Below are 23,335 nucleotides of genomic sequence, written 5' to 3' on the forward strand. Positions count from 1 at the left end.
CATCTCAGGGTATATACCCGCAGAGGAAACTGCATGCCATCGTGAACATTCATTCCACAGTCACATGGGCTGCGTGTCTTGTCTCCCCAAAGGAATAAAGTCATCCATCTTCCAAGGAGTCAAACTGCTCATATTTAGAATATTTTTTATCTGTAAGAGCAAAATTCTTGATTTCTTTTAGGTTTTTAAAACACCATACATACTTTTCATCTGGCCGCAAAATGCTACAGTATGAATCAGGGCGGTTTACAAAGAAGCCTGTTTTCTTCACCACACTTTCTGCAATCACGTTCAGGCGATCCAGAACATTACACAGCTTGCTGAGGGCAAGGAGGAAGAATGAGAGAAGTGAGAACAGCCCACGTCTTAATACATATTTATTCTCACATCTAAAGCAAAGTCTACAGTAATGATACTCAGGGATTTAATTTTTAAAATCTCTGGTTTGTACTCAATAGGAACATTGTAAGAATTAATTTCTAGAATGCAATGTGTACTCAATAACTAGCAAGATTTGGCACGAGGAGACATGAAGGGCCTGTAACTCGATAGCAACTATTGGCAAGCCTTAAACTCGGCACATGACATCCCCCTGCAAGAGCTTTTCCCAAAGCCTTTCGGTCCCCAAGGGTGCAGTCAGTTAAATATGGATTCATGAAATATGAAGAGAGCACAATGCACAGTGCAGTGGAAGAAAACACTGGAAAATAAATTACTACTAATGGCACCAACCTGCAACCAGGCTTATGCTATGGGAAGGTGTGTGTGTGTGTGTGTGTGTGTGTGTGTGTGTGTGTGTGTGTGTGTGTGTGTGTGTGTGTGTGTGTGTGTGTGTTCTGTGTGCGCACATGTACATGTATCTAACTACATAAAATGATTCAGAAAAAAGTACAATGAGTCAAGTGCAAAACAATACAGTGACATTTAAAAATAATGGAGACCTCAATATGAACCTAATGTTTGTATGACCCCTAGTAAATGAATGCAAGTTCCTTGGATGAGATGAGTCTTGAATCAGATCTTGACAGAGAGGTGGGAAAGCAGCCAGTGGAGGGCAGGGGGAAACAACAGGAACGAAGGTTCCAGAATTGGACCTTGGCTGGGGACAGAACAGGGGGTTAGCTTTTCAGGAACAGAACAGCCCTGGGAATAAAGAAGAGGTTATGCATTCTGGAACCAACCAGGTGATGGGGCTTTAACGTTACACTAAGGGGTCTGGATTTACTATAAACAGTCAAGAGTTAGTACTGGTTCATCCATGCGTGAGATAATCTGAAAGTGGTGTCTGAGAAAGTGATTAAACAGGGAGAAAGAATGAAATAGAAAAAAGTGAAGCTAATGCCTTTAAGGAAAAGCAGCAGAGTAAAGATGTTCTGAGGTCACTAGATACTTCAAAGAGAATTTCTAAATGGTAAAAATGGTGGGCAAAAAGAATTTGGTCAACTAATTTAAGCCCTCAAATTATACACCAGCAGTTAAACAGCCCCTCAAGCCGGTTCACAAAGGAAATGAAAAAAGTAACATTCACTTTACCAGAGAGATCAGCTTCCTGCTACTTTACATCACAAGAAGAGGAAAATATAACCAGACGTATGAGCATCTGCTCACCTTTTGGTGTACTTGGCCATATCCCAAGGAATATAAATAATCGTGTGCTCGGGAGGCAAAAACTGGTTGAGGTAGGTCACAGCAGCTACGAGTTCTTCACTCAAAATTCTCTCATGCTTTCTTTTCTCTCGTTCCTTTACCAAAAATTAAACATTTTCAGTGTTCTAACTACCTTAAATCAGAGGAACAGACTTTTAACATAACTTTGCCACTAAGACAAAAAGCTGAAGTGCTAAATATACAAAAATGAAACCTACCTACTCAAATTAAAATAATGCAAAGAAATAAATGCATCACTGAATTACAGTCAACAGATAATGAGCATTAAAGACTCAAGGAGATCAGATTTCTTCCTCATAACCTCCTACAGTCCCAAGAAGCCCAGCTCACCCTACACAGCCCTGTCCTACACACTCCACTTTGGCAAAGGAGAACTTCCTAAGGACCAGAAGAAAGGAACCTCCAACCCCAGCCAGCTAAGGACCAGAGAGAAATCAACTGGGCCTAGATGGCTAATCCCCAAACTGGCAGAGCGGAGAATGCTTTCGCAGCCTTCATAGGCTTTTTTTTTTTTTTTTGGCTGTGTTGGGTCTTCGTTGTTGTGCGCGGGCTTTCTCTAGTTGCGGCGAGCGGGGGCTACTCTTCATTGCGGTGCGTGGGCTTCCCATTGCGGTGGCTTCTCTTGTTGCGGAGCACGGGCTCTAGGCACGTGGGCTTCAGCCGTTGCAGCACATGGGCTCAGTAGTTGTGGCTCACGGGTTCTAGAGCGCAGGCTCAGTAATTGTGACGCGGGCTTAGTTGCTCCACGGCATGTGGGATCTTCCCGGACCAGGGCTTGAACCTGTGTCTCCTGCACTGGCAAGCGGATTCTTAACCACTGGGCCACCAGGGAAATCCCGTTCATAGGCTTTTAAACTTGACTCTCATAAAATCCCCGTGAGGTAGCCAAGGCAGCCATGTCTTCCCCTTTTACACTGTGGCTGGATGAACTGATGCTGAGAGGCGTTCATGGGACTAAACCTGACTGTCCACTCCTTGCCTGCTGTAGCTCCTTAGATATCATACTGCCTCCCATTCAAGAGGAGCTGGTGCATAGTGTCCAGCTTTGTGGTTGGAGTGCTGGCTCTGCCTCTTACCAGCCACATGGCCTTGAGCAAGGTTCTCAACTTTCCTTGGCCTCCATTTCTTCGTCTATAAAATGGGTAACAGAAGTATCTCACTTAAAGGATTAATGTGAGGTTTAACTGAGATGAAACATGATAGTTTCTTATCAGAGCATATGACACATGGTAAGGATTAATAAAAATTAACTTTATTGTTATCCTGATCAGGACTTCACATAGAAACAAACAAAAAACAATTAATTCAGCAATATGGATACAGCACTGAGGTACTATTGCTGGCATCAAAATAGGTCTACACTGTTTTCAACCATGGTGATTACTTTTCAACTGTCATGAATTTAATTAGATAATCACTGAGGAAACAGAAAAGGGGTATCTATTTTGCACAGCTGTATGTATGGAGGAATTAGTTAAGAACTGCTTAAGAACAGCATTAAATCAGTTTGGGATGAACAAATATTTAGCTTATTTTTACATCTGAGAAAATTAAATTGTATACCTGTAATTTTCTCAAAAGCACTTTAAGCCAGCTAGAGAAACAAAAAGTTTTTGAATTTCTTATATCAAATCTGACATTTAATGAGACAGAGAGAGAAGGTTATTTCATCAACTTTCAATCATGTCTATGTAAAGAATCTGCTTTATGCATTGTCTGCCCACAGTGGATTAGCTAGTGGATTGTTTCATCGAACTTCTTTGGTCACAGACCCCTTTAACAACCAGATGAAAACTTCACATATGCAAGTGATTGTTTCAAAGGGTTCAGAGACACCCCCCCACCAATGGCCGTCCATGGACCCCGGATTAAAGTCCTCTGATGTACAATGACATCAGATCCCTGGTTGGCTTCCTACTGATCCCCAGTAGAAGCAATGACAGTATAAGGATTGCTCCAAAATGTCTGACAAGCAGTGTCTCAAACCTCCACATGGTGGAGTGGAGGGAGGGCAGGAGATAGTGCACAACACAGGGCAAAAGAGAAATCAAGAAAAGTATTCCACTTTAGACACTTCATGCGGAGGCAGAATAAAGAGTGAATATCTGTTGATATCATGCTACACACACACGCACACATACACACATTCTTTGACAAGTTAATGAGGAGTTCTAAGTGAACTGAATAAACATCTTCTTTTATCCTATGAATAAGATAACTAATGACAAAAACATTTTTTTCTATTCTACAAAACAGCAACTTAATCTCCAAACAATTTTCTAGTTATTGCCAGGATTTTTATGGCAATGAAACAATAAACAAGGACAATTTTAAAATCCACTGACTGCCCTTTAAATATTAAGAAATAAATGTTCATTTGAGAAAGCTGGGCAGGAACACTTTACAACCACACGTATCTGATATTATATTTTGAACCTGCATATTTAATAGAGAAATACATTATTTCAAACATCATAAACTGAATTTCCACTTAACCATAGCTTTTAACCACACTATAAGGACTCTAAAATATGAAGAAAATGCACTAATTAAGGTCGATGTTTATGTTCTAGCGATAACCTTGTAATTTAGTGCTTCAGCAATAATTTATTTCTATACTAACAATCTCTTATGGCTTATAGCTTACTAGAAAAGTGTTCATGAGGGTTCTTATTACTAGAGTTTTCCTTTTTGAATTTTTTGATTATGTCTCTTATAGCTGCTGTTCAATATCAGGCTGAGGCTGTGGACCATCCACCTATTGCCGTATGTTATTCTGAGTTGATGGGGGAGAGAGGTGAAAATGAAACTTCTGAACTGATGTGAACCAAAGTCTAAAAAATGATGTATTTAATACCTGAATAATTTATTTTACAAAGTCAATCCCTCATAGGATGCAATAATTTCATAAAGCAAAGAGCAACAAAGGAAGAAATAAAGCTTCCTGCCTCACTGTCCCCAGCCCCTCCTCCCCACTCCCCTCCTCCGGAGCCACACGCTCACAGGCACACACACACACCCTGCTCCTCTGAATCCTCGCACTTGGTTCTACGGTCTTTTCCCCGCAACTGGATCTCGGTCTGTGCCCCGCTCCTGGGCGGCTCCCAGTACCTGTTCCTCCTCCACTCTAGCTAAGCCATCCTTCCCACCCTCACATCTCAGATCAAGTCATCACCACAGGTAACTCCTCTGCCTTCAACATTTCTTATCCAGAACCTCTTTTATTTTCAGATGGCTTGTTTTAAACACCCCACCTCACCAGGACCCCAGTCCACCGACAGCACTGCTTTCTTCATCACCCTTTCCAACACTCCCCCTCCTCCAGCTCAGGTTTCATGGTCTGCTTCAATTAGACTTCCGCCAACATCCAAAACTCCTATTATCTGTCTTTCTACATCACGCCTGCCTGGCAGAACTGAACGAACCCAATTATCTACTTCCTCTGTGCTCACAGCCATACACAAGCCCTGCCAGGAAAAGTCAGGCAATAGCAGAATTTAAGAAATCTTGGGGGACTTCCCTCGTGGCGCAGTGGTTAAGAATCTGCCTGCCAATGCAGAGGACACGGGTTCGATCCCTGGTCCTGGAAGATCCCACATGCCGCGGAGCAATTAAGCCCATGCACCACAACTGCTGAGCTTGCGCTCTAGAGCCCGCGAGCTGCAACTACTGAGCCCGTGTGCTGCAACTACTGAAGCCCACGCACCTGGAGCCCATGCTCCGCAACAAGAGAAGCCACTGCAATGAGAAGCCCTCGCACCACAATGAAGAGTAGCCTCTACTCACTGCAACTAGAGAAAGCCCACGTGCAGCAACAAAGACCCAACGCAGCCAAAAATAAATTAATTAATTAAAAAAAAAAGAAAGAAATCCTGATCACCAACCTGAAATTAGCCCTTAGCATTTCCTGGAGGTCTCTGGTCAATCCACCCTCGCACATACATGAAGGCTGTGAAACTTCCACCACCCTCAAACCTCTGCTCTGAGCAGGTGACCGTCCCTCTTACCTTAAGGAGAAGTTAAAGTTATCAGGAAGGAGCATGTACACGTACACAACACACACACACACACACACACACACGTACCCTTACTATTCTCTGTCCTCCCATTAAAATAATTCCTCCCTCCATGTTTCAGATTTCCTCCTTTCTGAAGCACATGATGCCCCTGATCGTCCTTTCTCTCTCCTGTGTTTTATACCTCTCAAGGATCCCAAATGGATCCTTCCCACAGGCTTTTAAACACAGCATTATGCTCTCTTAAAAACAAAAGAAAACAAAAAAAACCATACTGATGAAAACACCAACTCTTCATTTCTCATTAGGTACTTCATTTCCCCAGGACGAGGGAAGTCCTCCTACAGCTCAGTCCACTTCAGTCAGTGCTCTCAGTGTTGGTAACACAAGGAGCATATTTCCTGTTTTCATCTTACTTGACCTGTCAGCAGCCTTTGCCACTGTTGATTGCTTACTTCCTTCCTCATGAAACACGCTTTCTCTTAGCTCTCATAACACGGCACTCATCTGGTTTTCCTCCTACTTTTCTGTCTGTTCTTTCCCAGGCTCCTTTACAGACTCTGCCTGCTCTAACTGGACATTAAGAGCTGGGGGGTCCTCAAGACAAGACTGGAGGCTCTTCCCTCTTCCCACTCTGAACCCTCTAAATGGGCATCACCTCCATGCCCATGTCTTCAAATATCGCTGGGACACACATGAGCCACAAAATCACATCTCAGCCCAGACCTCTCTCCTGAGCTTCTATCTCACACACTGGCCACTCACTTGCCAGCTCCTCTGACAGGACTCAATCCATCTCAAACCTCAGCACATCCAAACCGTACTCACCATCTTCCCTCACAGACTGAGTCCACGGTCCCTGGCTCAGCGAATGGCATCACCATCCATCCACCTAATACTCGCCAGAAACCTAGGAATCAAGCCTGACATCTCCCTCTCCCTCATATCAGACCCAGCTCATCACTGAGTCTACTGCCTGTGTCCACTTCTCTCCACCTCTACCACACCACCCGAGTTTAGGCCAGTTACCCTTTTCTGGATAATTCTAACAGCCACCTATGTGGTCTTCCAACATAGACTTTAGCCTTGTACCAATCCATTCATTCTCTAGATTGAGGTCAGGACAATCTTTTCAAAACAGAAATCTGATCACCATCCTCTCAGCCATACAAAACCTTCAATGGTTTTGGAAAGTCAGGATAAAGACCAGACTCATTAACACACCCTACAAGGCTCTGCATGTCTGGCATAACTCCCTCATCCTCTGGGACCCAGCCAGACAAGCCTTTTCTTCCTTAAATCCACCAAATCCCCTCCTGTCTCAGGGCCTTTGTACCTGCTGTTTTCTTTCTTCTTGGCCTTGTTAATGCCTCTTCGTTCAGGCTGAGCTGACTCATCGCTTCCTCAGGGAAGACTTCTTTCCCCTTATAAGCTCTCATAGCATCGTAACCCAGTGTCGGTACCTCTGCATCACTTCACCATCTCCTCTGTTAGGCTGGTAGCCCTGGGAAGGCAGCCACTGCTTCTATGATTGCCCTGGCACAAAGGAAACCTTCAGAACTGCTTGTCAAATGGTGGGCTAAATGGACATAGGATTACTTGGTTTTTAATTAAATTGAATTATACTTACTAACCAACTTCTCAGAATAATCTGAGATACTACTAGTTTGTCGGCCAACTGCCACAAACATAATATAACAAAACCCTTGCTTTTCATACACTCAGAGTTTTCCTGGCCACAGAATGAGAATCTTCCATTTCACTTCATTGCAACAGAGACAGCTATGATTTGTTTTTAAAATATAGAATTCAGTATTATTTTATTATTGGTTTCTGATTTTTTTTAACATCTTTGCTGGAGTATAATTGCTTTACAATGGTGTGTTAGTTTCTGCTTTATAACAAAGTGATCAGCTATATGTATACTTACATACCCATATCTCCTCCCTCTTGCGTCGTCTCCCTCTCACCCTCCCTATCCCACCCCTCTAGGTGGACACAAAGCATGGAGCCGATCTCCCTGTGCTATGCAGCTGCTTCCCACTAGCTATCTATTTTACATTTGATAGTGTATGTATGTCCATGCCACTCTCTCACTTCGTCCCAGCTTATCCTTCCCCCTCCCTGTGTCCTCAAGTCCATTCTCTACATCTGTGTTTTTATTCCTGTCCTGTCCCTAGGTTTTTCAGAACCATTTTTTTTTTGGTTCCATGTATATGTGTTAGCATATAGTATTATGTTTTTCCTTTTCTGACTTACTTCACTCTGTATGACAGTCTCTAGGTCCATCCACCGCACTACAAATAACTCAATTTCATTTCTTTTTATGGCTGAGTAATATTCCATTGTATATATGTGCCACATCTTCTTTATCCATTCATCTGTTGATGGACACTTAGGGTGCTTCCATGTCCTGGCTACTGTAAACAGAGCTGCAATGAACATTGTGGTACATGACTCTTTGTGAATTATGGTTTTCTCAGGGTATATGCCCAGTAGTGGGATTGCTGGGTCGTATGGTAGTTCTATTTCTAGTTTTTTAAGGAACCTCCATACTGTTCTCCATAGTGGCTGTATCAATTTACATTCCCACCAACAGCACAAGAGGGTTCCCTTTTCTCCACACCCTCTCCAGCATTTATAGTTTGTAGATTTTTTTGATGATGGCCATTCTGACTGGTGTGAGGTGATACTTCATTGTAGTTTTGATTTGCATTTCTCTAATGATTAGTGATGTTCAGCATTCTTCCATGTGTTTGTTGGCAATCTGTATGTCTTCTCTGGAGAAATATCTATTTAGGTCTTCTGCCCGTTTTTGGATTGGGTTGTTTGTTTTTTTGATATTGAGCTACGTGAGCTGCTTGTAAATTTTAGAGATTAATTCTTTGTCAGTTGCTTCATTTGCAAATATTTTCTCCCATTCGGAGGGTGGTCTTTTCATCTTGTTTATGGTGTCCTTTGCTGTGCAAAAGCTTTTAAGTTTCATTAGGTCCCATTTGTTTATTTTTGCTTTTATTTCCATTTCTCTAAGAGGTGGGTCAAAAAGGATCTTGCTGTGATTTATGTCATAGAGTGTACATGCCTATGTTTTCCTCTCAGAGTTTGATAGTGTCTGGCCTTACATTTAGGTCTTTAATCCATTTTGAGTTTATTTTTGTGTATGGTGTTAGGAAGTGTTCTAATTTCATTCTTTTACATGTAGCTGTCCAGTTTTCCCAGCACCACTTATTGAAGAGGCTGTCTTTACTCCATTGTATACTCTTGCCTCCTTTATCAAAGATAAGGTGACCACATGTGCATGGGTTTATCTCTGGGCTTTCTATCCTGTTCCATTGATCTATCTTTCTGTTTTTTTTTTTGCCAGTACCATACTGTCTTGATGACTGTAGTTTTGTAGTATAGTCTGAACTCCGGGAGCCTGATTCCTCCAGCTCCATTTTTCCTTCTCAAGATTGCTTTGGCTGTTTGGGTTCTTTTGTGTTTCCATACAAATTGTGAAATTTTTTGTTCTAGCTATGTGAAAAATGCCATTGGTAGTTTGATAGGGATTGCACTGAATCTGTAGATTGCTCTGGGTAGTACAGTCATTTTCACAATGTTGATTCTTCCAATCCAAGAACATGGTATCTCTCCATCTGTTTGTATCATCTTTAATTTCTTTCATCAGTGTCTTATAGTTTTCTGCATATAGGTTTCTTGTCTCCTTAGGTAGGTTTATTCTTAGGTATTTTATTCTTTTTGTTGCAATGGTAAATGGGAGTGTTTGCTTAATTTCTCTTTCAGATTTTTCATCATTAGTGTATAAGAATGCAAGAGATTTCTGTGCATTAATTTTGTAACCTGCTACATTACCAAGTTCATTGATTAGCTCTAGTGGTTTTCTGGTAGCATCTTTAGGATTCTCTGTGTATAGTATCATGTCATCTGCAAACAGTGACAGATTTACTTCTTCTTTTCCGATTTGGATACCTTTTATTTCTTCTTATCTAGTCGCCCTGCCCTCTACCCCGGCCTTTGACCTGACTGCCTACTCATATACACAAGATACGTTGACCAGTGTACTCTGACAAGGAAGCACAGAATTATGAAGCCAGGCCACCACTCTGTCCACCTGATCCTTGAGCTACAACCACACCCAATTTCTGAATCTAGTCTTTAGATCCCACTACCACATATTATCTTGCCCAGCAGATCTTGTGGATGGTCAACGAAGTGGTTGTATCAAGGCTAGGCTGTGGCTGTTTGACCTCCATGCTTCCTTCTCCAAGCTGTCCTAGAAGCTGAGGCAGAATTTCACCTGCACCTAGTTCACCCCAGAAAATCAGGAGACTGACACGCTCATTGCTCTCTTCCCTAGGGAACACACCACGGATTCTCCCACGTACCCAGGGAAGAGGCCACATGGAATCAGAGGCCAAAGGACAGAGGCTCAGACAGTTCAGACACCGTGAGCCATCATAGCATGATAAATCCACAAGTCTCTCCTCTGGGGAGCGGTAAAGCAGGCTTGTTAAACCCCTCCATGTTGTCCAGTGTAACTGAATTTCATAACCAAACAGATAGCACGTCATACCTTCACTAAATTTAAGATGATGATGGGGGAGCCAAACCTCTGAAGCATCTGGTCAAAGTGAAGAGCAGCCACATGGGCAAATGGATCTGCCTGATCCACTGGGGGGACAAAAAAAATGAGTAAGTACCAGAATGAAAACTGTAAAGAAAGAATAAAAGAAGTACAGTGTTTTGTTTTGCATTATAATGTTTAAAGAAATGCAATTCAACTAATCTTCTGGTAGTTTCATGTCTCAAATTCCTCTCGAGCTTATCAATCATTCTTCATGTATTTATTGAATTTGAATGATTCTTACATTTCTGAATATAAATAATTACATTTATATTTTATAATATAAATAATTTACTAGTGGCCAAAATTAAAAATACATATATAAAAGTTATTGCATAAAAATATTAGTAGTCCTTCTTCTAAATGATCTACTCTTCAGTACTAAAACTTCATTAAAACCCAAGCATTCATGAGATTTCTGTGATAGTAGTTCACTATCTCTAAATGTGGGTAAAGAAGAGTTACTATTAAAAAAGACTGTTCCACGCACATGTAATAGGTGGCTTAGGCATCATAGTTGAAATGTCCTGAGACCAGTATAAGGGAACTGATCCTCTAACTTGCACATAAGAAGAATAACTTCCTGCAGTAAAAGACATGACAGAAGCATCGCAGAGTATTTGTTCCGTTTCCACTTCATTTGCAACATCACCCTGGAAAGAAAGGTGCGTTTAAAAATATTTTATATCCTTAGAAGTTTTTAATGGAAAAAATGTCAAGTACACAATGAAAATATAATTCCTAGTCTTAGAATGTTTTAAAAGAGGTAAATGTTGATCAACATTCAATGTGCATATTAAAAAAAGGAAAATCATTAAAATGCAATAAAGGAAGCAATTAAAAATAGCAGAGAATAGACAAGGGAAAAATCAAGTTAAGTAGCTAATAATACAAGTAATAGATAGAGAACAGCTTGAGTGATATAAATGGCAGAGAAGGAGACCAAAAAAAACCAATCACATGAAATTATACAGGAGGTTAGGAAGACCAGTGAAATATAAGAATTCAATTCTGAAGACCAAGGAGGAATAAAAGGACAAAAGAAAGAGATTCCAATAAAAGATGCCTGACGGAGAGAAAAAAAAAAAATCTTGAGATAGCTTTACCTATAAAAGTATATGATGATATGACAAAGAATAATTTTAGAGGCATTAATAACGTACCTGTTTAATTACCCTTGAAATATTCAAAAGTAAAAAATAGAGTTGCAAAATTCTGCTTTTTTCTTAAAGCACCAGTTATAACTATGTTCACTGCTGATATAATTTTAAGAACAAATGTTGCTATTTTAAGGCAGGATCAAAACCCAATGTCTTGCTCAATCTGTCTACTCAATCACACATCTGCCTAAGATTCAAGTTGTCTGTTGCAAAGAGAGACGGAACATTCAAAGGACATTACATGACTGAAGGCAGGACAGATAAATTTGTTGTTATTTTCTAGGGATGAGTAGAGAAGGAGTCTGTCTTGAGCCAAACGAAAGCAGAGGGAAGGGGGTAAAGGGTTTCCCATGCCTTGCTCTACTCAGTCTTCTTATCAAGGATGCATTTCCAATAAGTGCTCCCCTCCATTTATTCCTTGGGTGGAAGTGCTTTGCTATTTTAGTCTCTCCACTAAATATGTACTACATTTTTTCATATATTACAGAAATGACTCATCCTCCAAAACATTAGACATTTCATAACCCCCTAAGGTATTGCATAACTCTAAGATAGTTGATTTTTCAGAATATCTGTACATTAGTCATATTTCTCACAAGTTTCCGATACTCTAGAGAATTCATTATTCTCTTGATAATGTCCCAAACTAAGAAATTCCACTTTCTAAAATTCCACTTTGCTTCACCTGCCAGCAAAGCTGATGTAAAAAGTTAAATCGCCAGCAGTGTTGTTGTTTTCCCATCTTACCTCACAGTTTGCACCTCTCTTGAGAAAACGGGTCCCAGCGAACTTACTGGATCTTCTAGCTATTAAAGTGACATACACAGGTCGTCCATAAATCAACAGCTCTTGGAAATCAAGTTAAAGCTGTTTAGCATTCATGACTGTCACACCAAACCAAGAGAATCATTACACCCAATATACTTTGTGCAGTAGGTTAAAGAACACCAAAGAGCTCCACCCAAGAATGGAACAACATTGGGTCTAACTGTTCTTTCCAATTATGCAGGTATTAAGGCAAAAACAAACCTCACTAAGGAGTGGTTTCCATGAACTTCAGAGGAAATGGTAACCAGATGTAGGGTTATCGGCCAAGGGAAGACCTGTGGTCCCTCCTTATAGCCAAGTATGGATGTAAACAGGTACAACTAAACCTTCCTTAGTCTTCAGAGACCATATACCTGTCAAAGTGAGCAAATGTCACTTAACAGGGTGTTTGAATTATGAAGCAATAGATAACTCTGAGGGAATGGAGTTAGTATAATACAGTGAGAGTACCCAAATTTGTCACCTAACTGCAAAATTGAACACTGGGAACTGTTTAATCAAAATAATGCTTATTAATTATGTCACCTTATTTAACTTTCTGAGCCTCCATTTCATCTTCTGTAAAATGGTATAAGTACTAAAAAACATAACCAATTTTATTAGGTGGTTGGAAAGACTAGGTTAGGTAATGTGTGTAATGGTTACTACTGCCTGGCCTATAGCAAAAGTTCAGTAAATAGCAATGACTTTTATCTCATGTAGACTTCCAGAATTCATTAAATGCTTGATGACTGGGAGACTGGAGTCAACATTTCAACGAACGAGCTTTAAAATTATAATCTATGGTGCTATTCACTACTTAAAAAAAACCCATTTATTGTACTTATGCCAGGCCCTGAGTTAGCTCTTGAGAAATACAAAACAGTTTAGAATTACCTTTTAGAAACTGTCTTTAGCAACTGCAGCACATTCCTTTTAGTGTCCTTGGTGGTGCAAACTGTGTGCTTTTACAGGTTGATTTTACTTTTGGAAGCAGAAAGAGTATTTCAGAGCCAAATCTCATTATTCAGTGAATGATCAATCAGATAATACCACTCATTGGTTGAAAATGATTATAAAGTAATGAGCCATTTCAAGTGTAGCACACAAAGCTCACTCATCTTCATTCCCAAAGTCCTCTGCGTCTTCACCCAGCCTCTCCTTGCCCTCATTTGCCACCAAGAAGGCAGCACAGGTCCTCTTCAAGGCTAATCTCTCCAGCTCTACCCCCTGACTCCACTCCTCCCAAAAGGTCTGATGCAAGAAAGCATAATATTGGTTCATCACATTCACCCACTTAATGGTCTCAAAACAACCACTCCTTTAAAGTTTTCACTCTAGGTTTTTAAAAAACCTAGAACACAAGGAAGAATGTCAACTAGAAAGCAGGCTAGGTGCACAAATGCCCTACATGATCTCAAAAGGGGACAGGAAAAACCAAAACACCACTCCTAGAAAGAAGACACTGCCTTCCTAAACCTCATAACGTAATAGCACACGTTGAGAGGTTTCAACATAGCGAAATTAAATAAAAGGACAAAAGGTATTTATAAAATTGAACTCATCGGCTTAATCCAAGGCTCAACCTATGTCTATTTAATCTATTATGCCCTAATCCAGACCTTCATTACATTATGCCTGAACCACTGCAATCTTTTCCTAACAAGTGTCCCTTGTTCTAGTCTCATTTTACTTAATCCACCTTGAAAATAGCTATCCACTCAAGCTTCCTAAGTACTAATTTGTATGTTACCCTCTTGAAAAAAAACTTTCAAAAGCTCTAGCACCAAACCCAAAGTCCTTGGTCCGACCACCAAAGCAATCTGGCGACTGGCAGTCTGACTCCCCCTAAACGATCTCCTTCCCACTACACTGTACCTCCCAGGGGTTTTATCGATATATACAAGCCACAAGTACACTCCCATGAACTTTTCCATCTCTACATTCATGGTGCTTCCCCAATCCACAATCTCATTGCCAAGGCCTGCCTTTTGACTGAGGCCAAGTTCAACTTTTCCTGTGAGCCTGCCCCATCCCCCCCCCCCCCGTCAGGGATTCTGCTCCTTCTCTTCGGTAAGAATGATACTTACTACCTGTATCACTTCCTATGCACATAGGTTTTCTTCCTTGTTATTTGTCTGTATACATAGTAGATCTGCATTCCTGTTTGTATTTCAACTACGTGGAATGCATAGGTAATTATAATCTATCTGTTGGATGCATAGACAATTGTAATCTTATAATTCATACATAGCTTTCTACAAGTCGGTACAGCATAAGTTTAATAATATGTATCTTAATTTTTTTAAAAAAGGATACTTGACTGCCCACAGAACCCATGAATAATATACAGCAGCCAGTCACGATGGACGGTATTTTTAATTATATCCAGAAGTTCACCGTTCCACACGTACTTCATATAAGGCTCACTACAGATCCCAAATACACCTGAAAAATAAGAGTTGGTATCAGAAAGATAAGGAAATTGGTTGACATTCGTTTTTAAGTTCTTAAACTTTTGTTTTTAATTTCAAAATGCCTGATCAATATCATTGCTGTTTTCAGTAGATATAACTTATCTCGTTGCCCAGAACACTGTGCTGATTCTGTACAAAGTTAAAGAAAACACACATTTTCTGATTTGTGAGTTTTTAACCTAAGAGAGAAGAAAACAGCTGGGAAATTAAGGAGAGGTGTACAAATACATGAATAAGGCCGAGAGACAGCAAGGACAGCAGCTGGGAGCATGGCTCTGGTGTCAGAGTGCCTGGGTCCAAATCCGAGCTCTGCCTCATCAGCAGGGTGACAGGTGTGACCAAGAGGGCTACTTACTCCCAGTGCCCCTGTTTCCTCATTTGTGCCTGTATCCTGGGACTGTTATAAAGATGAGATAAGTTGATAATGTACATAAAGTGCTCAGAACAAGTCTGGTGTCTTACTGATACTTCCATAAGTGGTAGTTGTTATCATATCAAGCTTTTTCTATACAACAAAACTAATTTCATCAAGCATGATTTCAGGATATCCAAATAAATTTATTAAACATCAATGAGTTTTACAAAACTTATATAAAGTACGAAATAAAACAAGTATATTTAAAAGATAATGGCTTAAAAGATCGTTAACAGTCCTGGATAGAGGCAGTCAATACTCTTCTCAAAACATGTATGTTAAGAGTGTTTATATACTATGACAAACACTTTGGTTTTATTCATAAAAATTAAGCCTTCTCTACCTCTTCAATGACATTACACTGAGCATGAATAATGGATTGGAGTCCTGTCTTTGCCACTTACCAGCTCTGTGACCTTTGGCAAGTTACGTAACATCTCAGAACCTCAATTTTCTAAACTGTGAAATGATGGTAGTACTCACCGCAGAGATATTATTCAGATTAAAAAAATAATATATGCAAAGTGACTAACTTGCTGCCTGACACATTAGAGATTTTTAAAAAATGTATTATTTTCCTTTTCTACCTACCCCGATACCTATTACCTCACCCTCTCTTTCCTATCAGTTTCCCCCTGTGTAGTAGGAGAATAATGCATCCCTCCCCTACAGAAAAGATGTCTATGTCCTAATCACCAGAACCTGTGAATATGTTATGTTACAATGGCAAGAAGGAATTAAAGTTGCAGATGGAATTAAGGTTGTTAATCAGATGACCTTAAGATGGGGAGACTATTCTAGATTGTCCAAGTGGGCCCAATGTAATCACAGGTCATTATAAGTGAAAGGGGGAAACAGGAGTGTGTCAGAGTGATGTAATGTGGGAAAACCCTCGGCTGGCCATTGCTGGTTTTGAAGATGAAAAGGGCAAGAAAATGGATTTTTCCCTAGGGTCTCAAGAAAGGAACGCAGCCTTGCTGACACTCTAACTTTAGTCCACTGAGACCTCCTTTGGACTTCTGACTCCCATAAGATAATAAATTTGTATAGTTTTAAGTCAGAGTTTGTGGTAATTTCTTATAGCAGCTATAAGAACCTAATACACAGTTATTCATATCTATCAAGTAGAACTGCTTGACAGATAGTAAAAAATTAAGTAGCTTTCAGAGGCTTAATTCAGATCCCAGAACAGATATTCAAATTCAGATGTGAGATGAGACATAGGGCAAATTTGGTAATACTTTTAGCTTTTCTATTACTAAGTATGATATTTAAATTTTTTTTTTTTTTTTTTTTGCGGTACGCGGGCCTCTCACTGTTGTGGCCTCTCCCGCTGCGGAGCACAGGCCCCGGACGCGCAGGCTCAGCGGCCATGGCTCACGGGCACAGTCGCTCCATGGCATGTAGGATCTTCCCAGACCGGGGCACGAACCAGTGTCCCCTGCATCGGCAGGCGGACTCTCAACCACTGCGCCACCAGGGAAGCCCCATACTAAGTATGATATTTAGAAGAAATGATGTGACAAATATTCAGGCACACATTATTTTACCCTCCACCTGTCTCTAGGGGTACAGGTTACACTCCAGATGTCTGAACCATGGCAAATTTAGGTGATATAGATGTTTTGGGGTAGGGAGGGTGCACTGGGTTTGGCCTTAGATCAAGAGATATTCAATCTAATAAACTAACAAGAGTCAAGGCAATAACAGAGACGGCATTCAGTCTAAGTAACAGTCTAAGTCTTCTTAGAGTGGACCAGAACCTTTGGCAAAATGCTAACAGAGTACAGCCTCTTTCTGTGTGTCCTGTAAGGACAAACCTTCTGGAACTTACATTCTACCTCTGCACTCACATCTCCATCACTATATAGAAGGCGCACTGAGGAAGGCACCCAAAGACACTACTAACTTTTTATGTTTCCATAGTAAACCCAATTCAGTTAAACTGTCTTAAGTTTGAAGCAATTCCTTCACAACATTAACTCTAGCAATGTCTCTGGCTTTAGATTTCTAGACCAACCCCCAAATCCAGGGATAAAGGTACCAATACTATTCTGTGACTGGTTAGTCCCAGATGTCCAGGGCCACCCTAGACTAGTCACACACACGTCCTGCAGTAATCCCACAATGGTCTTGACAGAAGCAGGGCTTGTGAGGGACCAGAGGGGCAAGTTGAAACCAATCAAAGTCAGAACAGCCTCTGATCTATTGCAATGGTTCCTCTAGACATTGGCCTTGTGATATTAATCTCTAGGCCTCAGTTTCCTACTTAGCCTTTATTTCTTTCAAAGTAGCATTATACCTACTGAGCAGAGTTTTTATGAGGATTAGAGATATGACATATAAATGTCTAGGATACAATAGGCAAGCCATGGTAACTGTTTTCTAAAACTCAACCCATACACAATTGGTCTCTATGAAGAAAAATAAGGTGGTGATGTGTATTCTCCAATATATAAAAAGAAAATTCTCCATTCAAGGACTAAACTGAATGTATTCCATAAAAGCATGAAATTTTGCTAGAACACATCAGTATACAATTTTCTGGCTTGCCCACAAATGAAATTCATTGGGTGATGCATGATCTCTATAAAAATGAATTGGTCAAGTTCCTATACCTGAAACAACCTGATATAAGGACAAAGAGCAAAGAGGAAAGGAGAAATGTGAGTGAATTTAATGAGATGCCGTTTCATAGATGCCACATTAACATATATTGGATGTGCTGAAAACCACCTACCGCTTCCACCCTGTGTAATTAATCCTTCATCTTCAAAGATGTCAAAACTCTCCTGGCGAGTCTGGGTCGTTTCTGACTTTAACATCTCCAGGGGCATACGCAAGACAGTGAGATTATATTGAAGTGAGTGGGACAAATCATAGCTGTAACTGAGAAAAGAACTGAAACTTAATAAGAATTAGAAAAGCAAAACATATTTCATAGTCTTGGCTCCCAGAAGGAATTAAAATCTATGAACTAAATTACTTAGCACCTGTTAGTTTCCTTGGAAGCAATGCTGTACAAATAAGCACATTAAAACACAGTAAACCATGAATATAATTGGAAATTAAAAAATCACTGCATGACTTAGGCATTTGCATAACTAGAAATATACAATACAATGTGAGTAACCTACATTAATTGATTTGCAGTGTGCATTTTTTGCTTCACGCTGAAATTAATCTAACTTCAGGGCCTTGTACAAAGGGGTCACACTCTCATATATATCTGAATGGAGTACTAAAAATGTTACAATATCCACTGCAACAGTACATGGTCTGTACTCTAGTTTACCTATGAATGAAAAGAATTCTATTAATTATTACTGGTGGTACAATAACTGACTTAGTAATAGAACAAGAATAAGCAAATAACACAAGCCATCACGGTAAAATACGTTTGAAAAGCATAATAGTCATCCAAAAAATTGTAACAGTCTGTGCAAACAAAATTTGCACAAAATTAACAATTTTTATAAGTATCTCTAGCTATATATTTTTAGCACAGAATTTCAGACAGTATCTAGAATTCTTTAGGTTTACACCAATTTGAAAGTATTTTAGTCATATTTTAAGACGGTTACAATTTTGTCTGGAGACTCACATACATATTTTAATTATTTCTTCCTCAATTTATTAATTATCAAATTATTGATTTACTATTTGTTTGAAATTGATTTATTTCATCTGTGAAATTAAATTTTACCACATTTGCTTGATAGAGCCATTAGTTTTACTAGCATCTAATCTCACAGGGGTAAAATCTGTATTAAAAAGTTGGTTTTGGGGTTTCCCTGGTGGTGCAGTGGTTGAGAGTCTGCCTGCCAATGTGGGGGACACGGGTTCGAGCCCTGGTCTGGGAGGATCCCACATGCCGCGGAGCAACTAGGCCCGTGAGCCACAACTACTGAGCCTGCGCGTCTGGAGCTTGTGCTCCACAAGAGAGGCCCGCGCGCTGCGATGAAGGGTGGCCCCTGCTCGCCGCAACTAGAGAAAGCCCACGCACAGAAACGAAGACCTAACACAGCCAAAAATAAATAAATTAATTATTTAAAAAAAAAAAGTTGGTTTTTCAATCGCATTTACAAGAGCATAAAAAATGCTTAGGAATAAATTTAACGGAGGTAAGAGATCTGTACACTAAAAATTATAAGACATGGATGAAAAAAATAAGACACAAATAAATGGAAAGATATCCAGTGTTCATGGAACAGAAGAATTAATATTGTTTAAATGTCCATACTACCCAAAGGCATCTATAGATTCAATACAATCCCTATCAAAATGCCAATGACATTTTCCACAGGAATAGAAAAAAAACAATTCTAAAATTTGTATGGAATTACAAAAGACTCCTAATAGCCAAAGCAATCTTAAGAAAGAAGGACAAAGCTGGAGGCATCAAACTTCCTGATTTCAAACCTTACTGCCAAGCTAGAGCATTCAAAACAGTGTGTTACTGACATAAAAAAGACACCTAGACCAATGGAATAGAGAGCCCTGAAATAAACCCACTCCTATATAGTCAACTAATATTTGACAAGGGAGCCAAAAAGACTAATGGAGAAACGATAGTCTCTTCAATAAATGGTGCTGGGAAAACTGGACAACCACCAGAAGAATGAAATTGGACCCCTGTATTACACCACTCACACAAAATTAACTCAAAATGGATTAAAGCCTTAAATGTAAGACCCAAAACTATAAAACTACTAAAAGAAAACATAGGAGAAAATTTCCTTGACACTGTTCTTGACAAAGATGTTTTTTGGATATGACACCAAAAGAGCAAGCAACAAAAGCAAAAATAAACAAACTAGAAAGCTTCAAACTAAAAAGCTTTTGCACAGAAAAAGAGAGTCAGCAAAATAAAAAGGCAACTTATGGAAGAAAATATTTGCAAACCATCTAACTATTAAGGGGTTAATAGCCAAGATACATAAGGAACTCATACAACTCAACAGCAAACATACAAATAATCCAATTTTAAAATGGGCAAAAGACTTGAATAGACATTTTTCCAAAGAAGACATACAAATGGCCAACAAGTGCATGAAAAGTTGCTCAACATCACAGTAGAGAAATGCAAATCAAAACCACAATGAGATATTACCTCATACCTATTAGAATGGCTATTATAAAACAAACAAAGAAACAGTAAGGGTTGGCAAGGATGTAGAGAAAAGAGAACCTTTTGCACTGCTGGTGGGAGTGTAAATTGGTGCAGCCACTATGGAAAACAGAATGAAGGTTCCTCAAAAAATTAAAAATAGGGCTTCCCTCGTGGCTCAGTGGTTGGGAATCTGCCTGCAAATGCTGGGGACACGGGTTCAAGCCCTGGTCCAGGAAGATTCCATATGCTGCGGAGCAACTAAGCCCGTGTGCCACAACTACCGAGCCTGCGCTCTAGAGCCCGTGAGCCACAACTGCTGAGCCCCGTGCCACAACTACTGAAGCCTGCACGCCTAGAGCCCGTGCTCTGGAACAAGAGAAGCCACTGCAATGCAAAGCCCACGCACCGCAACGAAGAGTAGCCCCCGCTCGCGGCAACCAGAGAAAAGGCCGCGCACAGCAACGAAGACCCAACGCAGCCAAAATCAATAAATAAATAAAATTAAATAAATTTTTGAAAAATTAAAAATAAACTACCATATGATCCAGCAATCCCATTTCTGGGTATATATCCAAAGGAAATGAGATCACTATCTCAAAGAGGTACCTGCTCCCCCACGCCCACTGCAGAATTAATGACAACAGCCAAGACACAGAACAACCTGAGTCCATTAACAGATAAATGGATAAAGAAAATGTGGCATATATAAACAATGGGGTATCATTTGGCCATAAAAAAGGAAATCTTGCCTTTTGCAACAACATGGATGGACCTGGAGGGCATTATGCTGAGTGAAATAAGTTAGACAGACAAAGACTATGTTCTCACTTACATGTGGAATCTTAAAAAGCTGAACTTATAGAACGAGAGAGTAGAATAGTAGTTGCTGGTGGCAGGGGGAGGAATGGTGAAATGTTGGTCAAAGGGTACAAACTCTTAGCCATAAGATAAATAAGATCTGGATATCTAATGTACAGAGCATGGTAACTATAATTAACAATACTGAATTATATACTTGAAATTTGTTAAGGGAGCAAATCTTAAATGTTATCACTACACGCACAGACACACACACACATACACACAATCACAACTGTGTGATGGGATGAAGGTGTAAACTAACCTTATTGTGGTAATCATTTTGCAATATATACATGTATCTATACATGTATCAATCATCACATTGTACAACTTAAACTTACATATGTCAATAATATCTCAATAAAGCTGGGGGGTGGAGAGAAGTTGGGCTTTTTTTTTTTTTTTTTTTTTTTTTTGCGGTACGCGGGCCTCTCACTGTTGTGGCCTCTCCCGTTGCGGAGCACAGGCTCTGGACGCACAGGCTCAGCGGCCATGGCTCACGGACCCAGCCGCTCCACGGCATGTGGGATCTTCCCGGTCCGGGGCACGAACCCGTGTCCCCTGCATCAGCAGGCAGACTCTCAACCACTGCGCCCCCAGGGAAGCCCTGGGCTTTTACTTTTAACAATCAATTCTTCCTGCTTTATTCTAGCTGAATCATAACAATGCAGTATAACCTTTCCAGAAGTCTTTAACCTCATATTTTTACTTATGGAATGACTTGTTCAGAACTCAGTATGGGGATGCAGACGAAGCTGAAAACGGTGAATCAGGAGAAGACCATTTCTAACAGTACCACTGAGCTTCAGTAATAACTCACAGAGACTATAAACATAATTAAGCAATAAAGGCTGAAAAGCAAATGATGGAAACAAATACAATGGAAGTATACTTTCAATAAACATTGGTGGAAGCAAAAATTATTTCTTTAGGAGCCCTTCACTATACTATTGCTAAATTAATTAACTGTCTTCGGTTTCACATCAATGAAGACATAATCCACTCTACACAGTAGACAAGTTTTTCTTTATTTCATAAAGAAATGGTTAACTATATTAACAGTTTAAAAATAAATTTAAAATAATGCAAAGTACCCCAAAAGTATGTAACACCAATAGCTACAACACTCTGGGTCCTCTTCTAGTCCCAGACTCAAGTCCTTATTACTATATGCTATTTTATGTTCTACTTTTGAGTTTGGACATTATAGCTGAAAGAAAGTTATTTGGCTACATGGAAAATTCTATTTACCTGGCCTACATATTGGTCACATCATCAGTGGTATAATATTTTATCATGATGCTCTGCTATACTTTGCTTGCTTATTTTTCAATTATCGATATTTGGGTTGTCCCTGTGTTTGTTGGTTTGCTTGTTTGGGCCATGATAAATAGAGAAGCTATTAATGTCCCTTACAAATAAGGATTAATATTTTCTCTCCTGATTTATTACCTTCAGGCATATTTTCATATATACTTAATGCTACGTTCCTCTCCAGGAAAGTTAGTAATTTACAATGCCAGTAGCGGTATGTTGGTATTTCAACAGTTCTTCTTATTTTGAATTCATTTTTACCTAATTTTGCTAGATTGTTAAATTGAAAACTGTGAAACTGTTACAACTCTGTATATAGACTGAATGCAGATTTCATTTTTGTAGTTCAAAACTAAAAGATAAGAATATTTCCTTAAAATTCTAATAAAGATGATTTTTATAGTGAGAATAATTACAATTTATCCATTCAAAATTTCAAATATCAGATTTTTAAAAGGAGGAAATACTTGTATTTGTACTATTTTAGATGAAAAACTTTGGCTATTTTTAAAAAAAGAATAACTGAAGTACTACTGATTCTGTTTTTACCCTATGGAAAATTATATAAACATTTAAGAGAATGATTAAGAGCAAAATTCAGCTCAAACATACCTAAAGTAAAAATTGCTGGACAGGTCCACATTTTGAAATATTCGTAGATACCTGAAAAAAAATGATGACTATAGTTAACAACCTGATGACTATAGCTACCACTGCTATATGATATACATAAAAGTTAAGAGAGTAGATACTGAGTCCTCATAACAAGGAAAGAAATTTTCTTCTTTTTTTTTCTTTTTCTTTTTATTGTGCCTATATGAGATGACAGATGCTAACTAAACCTACTGCAGTAATCATTTCACAATGTATTATATCTAAG

The 23,335-nt window shown here is 39.5% G+C and overlaps 1 protein-coding gene across 1 annotated transcript in view; it reads right to left on the minus strand.

Moving 5' to 3' along the window:
• FIG4 (FIG4 phosphoinositide 5-phosphatase) overlaps positions 1–23,335 on the minus strand; it is a 136,995-nt gene that overhangs the window by 78,339 nt on the left and 35,321 nt on the right. The window contains exons 5-12 of the mRNA XM_060167971.1: positions 23,068–23,118; positions 17,908–18,056; positions 14,595–14,723; positions 12,216–12,316; positions 10,799–10,961; positions 10,258–10,355; positions 1,609–1,742; positions 204–320 (exon numbers count right to left, since the gene is read on the minus strand). Of these exons, the coding sequence (XP_060023954.1) occupies positions 204–320; positions 1,609–1,742; positions 10,258–10,355; positions 10,799–10,961; positions 12,216–12,316; positions 14,595–14,723; positions 17,908–18,056; positions 23,068–23,118 (942 nt within the window). The remainder of the gene's footprint in view (positions 1–203; positions 321–1,608; positions 1,743–10,257; positions 10,356–10,798; positions 10,962–12,215; positions 12,317–14,594; positions 14,724–17,907; positions 18,057–23,067; positions 23,119–23,335) is intronic.

This window comes from Lagenorhynchus albirostris, chromosome 12 (genome assembly GCF_949774975.1).
Source record: "Lagenorhynchus albirostris chromosome 12, mLagAlb1.1, whole genome shotgun sequence".
Lineage (NCBI taxonomy): Eukaryota > Metazoa > Chordata > Mammalia > Artiodactyla > Delphinidae > Lagenorhynchus > Lagenorhynchus albirostris.